Source organism: Etheostoma spectabile, chromosome 21 (assembly GCF_008692095.1).
Source record: "Etheostoma spectabile isolate EspeVRDwgs_2016 chromosome 21, UIUC_Espe_1.0, whole genome shotgun sequence".
Lineage (NCBI taxonomy): Eukaryota > Metazoa > Chordata > Actinopteri > Perciformes > Percidae > Etheostoma > Etheostoma spectabile.
Genome location: NC_045753.1, coordinates 10,819,334 through 10,830,879, shown reverse-complemented (window position 1 = coordinate 10,830,879; position 11,546 = coordinate 10,819,334). Strand labels below are relative to the sequence as shown.

Below are 11,546 nucleotides of genomic sequence, written 5' to 3'. Positions count from 1 at the left end.
AACTCAAACATTAGGTATAATTTCTTATAAATGAGGTTTTATTTATCATAAATTCCAACAATAACTGTAAAACCAAAGTTAATAAGTTAGTGTTACGTAGTGTTGAAAACATCAAAAAAAGGGACAAACATGGGAAAAAAGCGTAAAAAATGTAGGAAAAAGTTCAAAACAGATGAAAAGCGTCAACAAAATTGATTTTCAATTTTGACGGGAAGACAACACGAGGGTTAAAGATGGCCACTGTGAGAGATCAGAAAGGAGGTGTAGGGGGCGACTTCACTCTTCCACCTGACCTCGCCAACAATATCATTCCTCTCTTCCTCTCTTCCTCCCCTGTCTACAGTTGTATGTGGAAGAGCGCTTTGTGTGCTTTCCTCAGGGTCACACAGCATGCCGTAGACGGGTAGGCATAGGCAAGGATAGGCATAAAAAAACAGGCTGTTTTTGTGTCTGTTGGGTCAATCATCACTGGGCTGATAACATATCGTTGATCCCAGCATAAACCTAGGCCCAGAAGATTTTTTCATGTAGAATTCTCTATCAGTTTGTATTTGTAATTGTTTTTTTTTTCATTTGTCCTGTTGTCCCCGGGTCAAATTTGACCCATTTCCAAAATTTTCTGTTTCAGATATTTGGGTTCCTTTAGAAAATAAAAATGACGTGGCTGCATTAGTTGTATAGATGTAGATGCATGCAAAAATCAATGGTCACATGCAAAAAAATTCAATTTTATAGCATTTGAAAAAAATAAATGACAGAAGAATGTTGGAAAAAGTGACAAAAATGTCGGAAAACGCTTTAAAAACACGGAAACAAACAAAAAAAAGATCAGAAAAAACATAGGAAGAAGTGACAAATACCTAGGGAAAAATCTTTAAAATTGTCAAGTGCAAAACACCAGGAAAGCGACAAGTGTCAAAATAGAACGACGAAATGTTGAAAAAAAAAGTTTTCATTTAACTTTTGACCCTGAAAAACCAAAAAGTTGCCTGGTCGACGGGACTTCAACACAAGGGTTAAACCTCGGTGTGGAAACCATAAGTACCAAAGTAAATTCAGTTCTCTCCCAATGTGGACAGAAGGATCCAAAGAAGGGTCAAAATTTATCTTAAGATGTGTAAAACAGACTTTATTTATATTGATAGAAGGTACAGAAAGTAATGCTGTGACCAGGTCAGTGGGGGGGCACGTGTTCCTGACAGTCTCGCAAACCAAATCTTCCCCTGCACGTTTTTTAACGGCCAGGCCAAAGCTCCTGCAATGTTCCTCCTCTCCGTCTTCATTTTTGGGGGAAAACAACACCAAATGTTGCCCCTTAACCAGAACAACACATCTCTTTGGCAATAATGAAACAGAAGAGACACACAGCATATTATTATTTATAACCTTCCCATCTGTACAGGTGCAGTACATCAATACTCCTAAAAGTATTCTTGTCGAGATACAAAAATATTACTGACAGCGGTCTACGGTAGATGGGTCTATGCTAAACTCTTCCAGAATATTAAAGCCTTGGGAGGCAAACAAACACTTAAAGACACTGTTTGAACGGTGGCATCCTGCTGTTCTTTCTCCAGAGCCGACAGCTTTGAAACAGCAGCCAAACCAACAGCTCGTCAACCACAACTTCCATTTCACTTCCTTTCATTTATACACACAGAGAGCAAAGCAACCGTGACATCAGCCCTCGACCAGCTGATCAGACAAATGAGACTTAAAGCTATAGTGCGTAGTTTCTGTCTCCCCCATGAGGAATTCTAAGTCATTACAACATAAAATTGACGGCACATCCGCATGATACAAGCCTTCTGTGATTGCGCACCATAACCCAAATTGTAACAACAAACCTTTTTTTTTGTTTTTTTCCAATCTGAAAAGGTTCAACGGGTATTAGCTTCATACTACCATCATAGTACACACCCGCTCCAAACAAGCTCAGTGTAACCAATAAACAACGAGTGACAGTAACAGCAGTGTCAGGCGGCTGTTCTCATTTCTCTTTCAGGAACGAGCAGAATCTGAGAAACACTGGTTGTAAAATGTGCTGATTTACATACGCAGACGCGCGCTTCCTTAGACTGACCTCTGTGCTGATAAAAATAGAATTTAACAGACTCTTTAATATCGTTGTGCAGGTTTGTATTTTGATATATATTGGCTTGTAGGTTTGGGCAATATGATGATATACACTGACTATTAAAAAAGAAAGTTCCCACCATCCTTTTAATATTCTGGTTGAACAACCCCATTGAGAATATCTTAGTATTACTATTATGAATTCTGGCAATATTGGAGTTACGGGATCTTTGCATCAATGTGATGAAGAACTTTCATTTGGCAGGCGAGTATACGTTTTATATTTTAACTAACGTTTCAAACTGAAGCTCAGAATAAAGTATTTTATGACATTACATATACTGTGATGGAGATTGCATCCACATCGCCCAGCCCTACTGGCCCAAGTCTTTGTTAGAAAACTGGTGTTTTCATGAAGCAGACCAAATCACGAATGGTTGCTGCAAATTTGGCAGCAAGAGGAAACATGAAAATGGATTTCCATGACCATGTGTGCCTGTCTCTACTCCAAAACATAAACAAAAAACCCTTTTGTTTCAAAGCAATACATTCATTCTTATAGATACGGATTCCTAGATAGTTAAACCATGCATTGCTATATTGGAAAACCTGTTAAACGTTTAATTAGAGTTAAATCTGAAGTGACATCCTTTACTTCCTGTCACTATAGTGACAATGATGAAGGGCTGTAGTCAAGACCACCTTTGTCGAGTCTAAGACAAGTCCAAGACCAAGACTAGTCGAGTCCAAGTCAAGACCGAGTCCGAGTCAAGACCGAGTCCAAAATGGTTCGAGTCCGAGTCCAGACCGAGTCCAGGACAGGAAAAAAGGTCTTATGCATGACAGTATCAAGACAATCACTTTGGGTTTGACTTTCCCTCCAATATTATTATCAACATAATAAAGACACCTGGACTCGGTCGAGACCAAAAGCCCAAAAGCCATTTCTGGCAAGACCAGTAGCCAAGACCGAGACAAGTCCAAGTCCAAATACTAGCGAGTACAAGACAAGTCCGAGACCATAGAAAAACGGTTCGAGTTCGGATTCGAACTCGAGTCCAAGACCGGACTCGAGTACTACAGCCCTGCAATGATGTGTCTGATGTTTACGCCAAAGAGTGTTGGGTTGTGATGGTGGTGCTGGCCCTGAATTTGGTTTGGAGAGAATGAGCCACATATTTATGTAAAACAGTGCAGTAGTGGTCCTGATAGAAAAGAAATAGTCCCAAAATATCACATTGCCCAGGTTCCATCAGCTGTTTCCACAAAAACATTCTGTGACCAGACATGACCCATTAAAACGCCCTTTGCTTCCTTCTATTACACTAGCATGTCCTTTATCTCACAATGAACCCAGATATTAACATCATATTACTTGTGATACCTCAAGGATTCTCGTTGATATTAGTTAAGAGTAAAGTTTTCTAAAAAGTACAAAGTCTGTGAAGCTGTAAAGTCTTTTTCCGAAAATCCGAAAAGTTTAACTCAGCGACCGTTTGCACCGCTGTCCTGTTTCTATACATAAGTCCAGGTGGTTCCACACTCTCATGAATGCTTCCCATCGTAATTAAGAAGTGAAAGTGAATGATTTCCAAAGGTCTGTCCTTCCATTGTGTCTCTTTGATCCCAAAAAATATGCACAATTCAACATACAAGTTTCCCCTGCTTTCATAGATTCTTTACATACATCATATATTAATATTTTGAACATTTTATATATTAACCGTTCTCTTTTCAGCTTAGGGTCAGTAAGACGGACCATTTAAAAGTGTCCACACGCAGTAACAGGCACTGTCTTGTGTTTCTAAAACCTGACGTTTAAAAAATAAATTAGAAGTCATGCGAGCAGGCCAAGTTGTTGGGTGAGAGGCAGTACATATCCATGGCTCGTTATTCTTTGTCCCCATCCTCGCTGCTTCCTGCAAAACACAAAATAAGGCAGAGATGAGTAAATAAACACTCTTTACAGGCGATTGGGCATCTTGCTTCTCCAAAATGTTGGCAGATTTCTATGAAATTTGGCAAGAAATTTGTTGGTGTGGGACGTTTGACTGTGAGTCTGTGGCAACACGTTGTAGCCAAAAAGTGAATCTTTAATGGGCTCGTTTTCCAGACCGGGGTGAAGTCTAATTCACTATTAAAGTAGCCTTCTAACAACCATATTAATTAAATCTTGTCCAAACATGATTTGGAATTTGTATAGATTTCCATTATTAGGTTTACATCAAAAGTCAATGCTGAAATTGAGCCTTAAGAGGAGCCAAGCTTAAGTAAAAAAATATTATTTTAATTGGAGTATTTGAAACAGCAAGCACCAGAAATGACACTAATGTTGATCAAAACATTCTGCCATATCCACAGAATATCAAAGACACATTTTCAGTCTCACAAAACATGTTTCATTGCACCCAGAAGTTAATGCTGTGAGCAAATCCTCTCACTATTGAGGACTAACACAGGTAGTTAATTAGTCCAGGACTCCAGAGACAATGCACAGCTAGTACAAATTTAATTGTTTTAGAAGGTCAAAATAAACTACTTTAAATTAGGTCCTACTCCTGGATTAACCCGCTCAAAACGGTGTTTGTGTTTTGTGCTCACAGTCTTTTAAGGTAAGTAGATATTCAGAAAATATAAAGATATCCCACTCACAAAGCATTTTCAAATCTGAACAGCTGTGACAAAAATTGTGAGTTCATCTTCTGTGAGAATCACAGCAGTAAAACTCCTAATCTAAAACAAATCATGTCTGTTGTAAGGAAAGAGAGAGTTGGGCGTTAGAGGTGACCCACCTCCTGCAGAGTCCATGTCAGAGTCCGAGATGTGAGTAATGGAGAAACGGGACACGTTAGAGGGGGAGACGGTGAAGCGGGAGAACTGTACAGTGGGTTTGGGGTCCGGAGCTGTGAGGGTGGAGTGGGCTGGGGAGGAGTCAGACGCCACTAAGGATGTTGGTAGAGGGAGCAGCGGGAAGTCGTCCTCCCACTCATACCCTGCACCTAGGAGCAGATAATTAAATTAAATTAAATTTGTTTTTAATGTCAAATTATAACAAACATTATCTCGAGACACTTATACACAGAGAGTAGGTCTAGACCATAATTTAGTGAGCTTAACATCAGGAAAGTGTAGGTCATTCAGGCTTTTATGTCCTAAATGCATATTAAAGTTTAAGTTGGCTTGATTAATAGATATAATTGGGTATCATCTGCATAACATTGAAAGTTTATAGAGTGTTTCCTAATAACATTGCCTAGAGAAAGCATAAACAAGGTTTACAGAATATGCAATACTATAATATTTAGTTCAAACTTTTATTCATGTCTTGATGCTCAAGCAGATTGATCGGTCTCATTTTTATATAACATTTTGACACAATATTTAAACTAATAAATGTGGTCTGGTACTTACTCTCCTCTGAGATGTTCCCATCTGAAGAGTCATCAGAGGCATTAAGCCTTTCTTGGGACTTGCTCCGTGACCTCAGACCCTCTGCTCCTAAAGGGAAGCCATGCTCAGCCAAGTCTTTAGTTGGGCTTTCCTATTGGCAGCAAAGTTAATTAAAAGAAAATGAAAATGATCTTAGACAGACTTAAAATCAAAGCAAGCTCAAGATACATAGCCCTAGCAGTTCATTGGCTTTAAAGATTATTTAAGTTTGAGTATTAACAGACTTCCTAATGTAAAATTAGCCTTTATTCTCACCTGATGAATTAAAGTCCCAAAATCCCTCCGCATTTAGCTCTGTTTTAGTCCCCAATAACTTCAGCAAAGAAACATCTAGGTTTTTAGCTGCTAGTTGGTTAACTATGTGTACCCACTAGCTACTCTGCAACTGTGTCTTCCATATGCTGTTGGACAGATGGCATTCAGTGGGTTTAAAACATTTTGAATTATTGGCTTCTACTAATTAGAGTGGCCCAGACTGAACCATACTACCATAAAACCAAAGTTAAGACTAAAAAAGGCTCTGTATTGCTGCATTTGTAAATATGTAATGTACTGTTCCCTGTTTAAGCACTATGAGTGACCTTCAAACATTACAGTAAGCAACATGCTAAATCAATGTTATTATCAAAAATATTGATTTGAGCATGTTTTAATACTGTATAAATAATAAAGCCATAATAAAGCTAACACTCACCTGATCGAACAGATAGACGGTGACATCGTCAAAAAAAGACACAGTCTTCTTCTTGGGTCCGAGCTCCTTATCTAGGTTGTCTGTTGTAAACAGCGTTGGCATCTTAAGGAGGCTGCGCAGTTTGTGGGCTTCGCTGTGGTCACTCACCACGATGGGCACTGGGTGGCACTCGTCTTCGCTCTCCTCCCCTCCGCTCTGCTCCTGCACACAGTAGGTTTGCAGCTCCTCATCCGACTCGTCGCTGTCGTCAGTGTCGCCGCCCTCCTCGTCCGCGTCTTCCCCATCAGCTGGAGACGCTCGGCCTTCTGTTGCAGGGAGCGGAGGGGGAGGGGCAGCTGGAGGTGGAGGAGAGGAAGAAGAAGAAAACCGCCTTGTGCTTGCCATGTGCTGCAAGGCCACCTCGTCTTTGGGTAAAGTGTGCAGGATCTCACTGGAAATCCCTGATGGCTTCTTTTGATTTGTTTTGAGTTCTTGCTCTCCTGTTGTTTCTAAATCTTGAGCAGAGTCTTCCGCTTCATCCTCCTCTACCCGGATGTTGGAGGTACAATCTCCATTGAGGGCCCCCAGGGCTTCTTCCATGGCCCCCACCACCTCTGCTGCCCAGTCTCCAAAGGATGAGCTCTCCTCCTGAGATGGCCATTCGTCCATTGAAGCAGTGTCAGAGGGTTCCAGGGGTAGCCCCAATGCCTCATCCTGGCCACACGTTTCTGTCAAATATGCACCCATCTCTGGCAGAGAGGAGGATTCTGTTCCTCTTGTTGATATGTGTTTCATTTCAAGTTTTAGATCTTTGTTCACTACAGTGTCATTTAGTTCTTCCCCCTCCTCTTTCTTCCTTTTCTCACCCTTCTTTTCTCCCATGTGCTGTTCCTTTTCAACATTTTCTTCATCTCTTACTCTCTCTAACAGTTCTTCCCCTTCATCCCTTGACTGCCGTTCATTCTCATAGTCTGAAAAGTAGGCAGAGTCTCTGTATGGAGTCTTATCGCTCAGTGGTAAAAGGATGTGGTCATCTGTATGTGAGGCTCCTAAAGCCATGTTTTCACCCAAAAATGGTTCACCCTCTGTGGGCACTACTTTATCTTCAACCTCATGCTCCTGAAGCTCCTTGTCCTCCTCCAGGCTTGTATCAAGGGTAGGCTTTCCCAGAGGTTGTTCACGGGGTTCATGAGGCTCTTTGGGTACAAACTCAGGGCTTTCATTATTTTCTGTGTCATAGCCACTGTCCATAGCTTTAGGTGAGCTGGACGGGTGGGAGGACGCAGGGCTGAAGCCTTCACAAGATTCGGCTGCAGATGGCAGATCCATGGAGTCCATGGAATCAGGAGTTCCTACCTGCTTCTGTAGCGACTTGAAGGCCGGAGAAGCATTCAACTCGCTCGACTCGTCGGCAAAGATGCCTGAGGTGACATCGGTGATATCATCTGTGATTTCGTCGTCATCGTCGTCGTCGTCACTGCAGTCAAGGATGTCAGCGAGGCTCACACTGGAGCCTCCTCGGTCAACACCGCTGTCGCCAGTGGGGCTCAGCTCTGACTGCGAATCTGTGAGGGCCACCATAACATGCATGTTGTCAGCAGGAGGCGGGGTGCTCCTTGTCATTGTCAAGGTCACTTCTTCTATTTTATGGTCTGGTGGTTTCTGCGTGATTTCTTTTATTACATGCTCCCTCTTCTCTTTGCAGAGTGTGTCATCTGTTGTAAGGTCAAGATACTGCTCTCTTCTGTCCTCAGTCTTTAACAAGGCAGGTTTGGCCACAGTGGGACCCCCTGGTGCCGGAGATAGATTAATGATCTCGTCATTGCTTGGGATGTCGTTGGCCTTGTCGCTGATGTAGCTGCTGTGACTGTAGCTGTGACTGAAGCTGTTGTTTCTGACTAGCAAGCCTGTAAGCGGGTCAACAAAGTGCGAGTGGCAGCACTCTCCAGATGCCGGCACCTGAGTCTCGCCCTCATGGCACAGGTAGATGTAGGCGTTGCAGTTGTCTGAGGGCACCATTGCATGTTTACTCAGACTAAGACAGGCACTTTTATCTTTGGCCTGGTGGGGCTCAAGATAGTCAATTGGTTTGGGCAAAGAGTGGAAGGCCAAGCTATGCTCCTCCGGCCAGGAGTCTTCAATGTCTGTACTTGGCATTGTGTAATGAAAATCAACATAAGCATCTTGTCTGCAGCTGTGGCTAGCCCGTCTGTGGTGACCCACACTTCTGTGGCGGTGTTTTGAAGGCCAAGTGTTGCAGGTATGTCTCTCCACAAATATGTCCTCTTCTTCTTCCTCCTCTGTATCAGTGTCTCTGTGCCCAATGAAGAGTGCCCCCTCTGTTTCCATGTTAATACTCACAGAGTGGCTGCTATGCCTGGGCATAGTCTTCCTCAGGGAGCCCATCATGTCGTAGTAGCCCCCAGTCACGTTCTTTCCTATAATAGAGGTCTGACTTGTGTCCAGGTATGTTTCTCTGTAGGTCTGTTGAGGTGCACTTACGCTTACAGCAGGGGATATACCTAGAGGGTTCTCCAACTCACCCAAGGCCTGGCGCAGGCTCCTTGACCCCCAGCTTTCCTGATGACGCTCACTGGAGGCCTCACTTCCAATTAAATAGTGATCTATTCCCAAAGGGGGCGAGTGCTCATAGTAGTAACCCCCATCTCTGTCTTTATAGGACACATAGTGACTAGACTCCCAGGGTGGTAATGGGCTGTTGTCCAACACTTGCCCTAAAAGGGGCTCCATTGTCAGGGAGATAGCAGGACTTGAGTCATTTGAATCGTACAAATCTGACTTAAGGATGTCTCCTGGCCAATAGGGATCCATGTTAGCCTGTGACGGGCAGCCAATGCACTCGCCTGAGTCGGCACTCCCAGTCAGAAAGCTTCCACTGCTGCCCTGGTAGTCCGGGCTGTAGGAGCACATGGTATAGTCCGGATCAAGGTTACAGTCTACTGGCTCTTCAATGCGGATATAGTACTCACTGCCTACAGAGGGGCTGTGGGCACTGAGGACAGGAAGTATGCTGGGAGCATGTAGATGTTTTGATTGGTAGTAAGTAGGAGAAACTCCATGGCTGTGGTTCTCCATGGGGCAGCCTCCCACGATGCCCCCAGGTGGATAAAATGCTTCCTGAAAATGATGGGTGGCCTGGCCGAGGGTACTAGAGGAGTCCGGGGCTCGAAACGATTGGTCTGCCCTGGCTTGCTCCCACTTGTACTCAAAGTTCAGACCGTGGCTGGTCTCAGTGACTGTGAGTATATCATCCCCGGACTCTGAGTGGTAGCCATCACCAGCTGAAAATTGCTCAAGGAGAGGGAAAGAGGATGATGTGGATGAGGTGTGGTCTCGTGACATTGCTGAGGCCCCACGGTGGTTGTTGAATACAGTATTGGTACGAAGGGAGTTCCAGCGCCTCTCAAAGTCGTCTTCGGCCTCGCTGGCCCCCTTGGCACACAGGTAGCTGAGCAGCAAGTGGACTTCCTCTGCGGTGGGTCTCTGATCAGGTTGGAGCCAGCAGAACTGCATCACCTCATACCTGAGACAAACAATAAAACAGACACAAGATATGAAGGAGAACGTGCAATTCCATCAGCTTTCCTGGTGCACGACATGTGCTGTGCCCAATTCCGGTCAAAGAAAAAAACAATAATTTCATTGTTGATTATTTTGTCAATAATTTTTTTATTGAGTAATTGACTAGTTGCTTGGTCTATAAAACGTTGATCAGTGTTTTCCAAAGGATGCCCTCACATGTTTTTTATTTGGTCCACAACTTAAAGATTTCAGTTTCAGAAAATATGCTCAAATAGGCGAATTGTTTTACTGTTTTTTCCTAAAAAAATGACTCAAAGAGACAATTAATTGGTTGACAACTAATTGATTAATCTTTGCGGCTCTAGAATTTATCAGTGAAGTTGTAACAACTGGGATAAAAAGAGACAACTAAGAAAAAAATTATACTGGAAAGCAAAACCTACTGCACACTGGAGGTGACATGGATATCTTGAGTTTTAATTGCAATATCTCGACTTTGTTGTGTGAGATATCGAGATTTATTTGCAATATAACGCAAACAATAAGGCTAACCTAGCTAGCTAGTAGCACACTGGCTAGTAGCGCGCAAGCTAGTAGCGCGTTAGCTAGCGGAGATAGCCTTATTGTTTGTTGGATTTGCAATATTTCACAAATAAAACTCGAGATATCGCAAACAAAACTCAATAACTCGCAAAACAAAGTTGAGATCTCGCAAATGAAACTCGAGATCTTGCAAAAGTGTTTGTCCCCAGTACATGTTATTTATTTATTTTTATTATTATTTATTTTTCTATCTCTGGGGCTCCGTAAAAACCAGCTGAATTAGCCAAATAATTTGAATCTGCAATAGAGATGAGAATCCACACATACTGGAAGGAATGTAATTGTGTTGCTCTGAATATTGTGTTTTGCCATGTTTGTACTTCTTCTAAAGGACTGTTTAATATTTTAAAGATGTTTCTAAATGTGTGTCTGCTTGTGTCTCACCAGCGCTCAGCCAGCGGCACTTTGAGCGTGGGCTTGGGGAGTCGCAGCTGCTGCTCCCTCACAGCGTAGGTCAGTACTTGTCTGTCAGAGTAGTGTCTGTAGGGCTGGTTCCCGAGCTCAAACAGCTCCCAGATAGTCACTCCCAGAGACCTGAGACACAGGATATCATGGATAATGTGATGATGAAACATAAAACAGTAATCACAACAAGTATGTGTCATTTCCCTTATGTACAAATACTTAATCTAGTCCCAAATAACTTTTGGTTGTTTTGCTTCCTTCTTGTTTTCCTTCACAGTCAGGGCTATCAAACTGTATACACTGGCTTTCTGTAAACTTCCTCTGTCTTGTTCGTATTTGACTTACTCTTGCTCTTTAACTCTGTCAAGATCTAAGACTGGAATGGATGAGTTCAAATGCAGAGTCCTCCGAGCCCTCTGCTCTTGTCATTGTGGTATCAAGAGCTGGAACTCTAGACAGTTTTTGCAAAACTATAATCAATCATCAATGTTTTTGTCATTTACAAGCACACTTAGGGTTGTCCATTTTTTTGTGGTGAGTTCTCCTCAGGGAACCAACTTGAATCCTATGGTCATGACCTTGTATGCACAATGTATAGATAGATGAATTAATAGTATAATTGTACACCTACACATCTACATTTCTTAAAATGAAATTTAAAATAAAATTTCTTAAAAAAATATATTTATTTTTGCTACTTTTAACAAAATGCTACAGAGCCAATTTACAAATAAAATGCCTCCATTTGTTGTATTTCATTTGTTGCCTGTGCGTTTGTGTGTGTGTGTGTGTGTGT

At 42.4% G+C, this 11,546-nt stretch overlaps 1 protein-coding gene across 5 annotated transcripts in view; it reads right to left on the bottom strand.

The window, feature by feature from the left end:
- Positions 1 to 3,391: 3,391 nt before the first annotated feature.
- The window catches only part of aatkb (apoptosis-associated tyrosine kinase b), an 83,313-nt gene continuing 75,158 nt past the window's right edge, over positions 3,392 to 11,546 (bottom strand). For all 5 annotated transcript variants that reach the window (XM_032501823.1, XM_032501825.1, XM_032501824.1 and 2 more), the window contains 5 exons: positions 10,730 to 10,879; positions 6,221 to 9,743; positions 5,488 to 5,617; positions 4,869 to 5,075; positions 3,392 to 3,995 (listed from right to left, as the gene is read on the bottom strand). In XM_032501823.1, the coding sequence (XP_032357714.1) occupies positions 3,967 to 3,995; positions 4,869 to 5,075; positions 5,488 to 5,617; positions 6,221 to 9,743; positions 10,730 to 10,879 (4,039 nt within the window). In that variant the 3' untranslated portion in view covers positions 3,392 to 3,966. The remainder of the gene's footprint in view (positions 3,996 to 4,868; positions 5,076 to 5,487; positions 5,618 to 6,220; positions 9,744 to 10,729; positions 10,880 to 11,546) is intronic.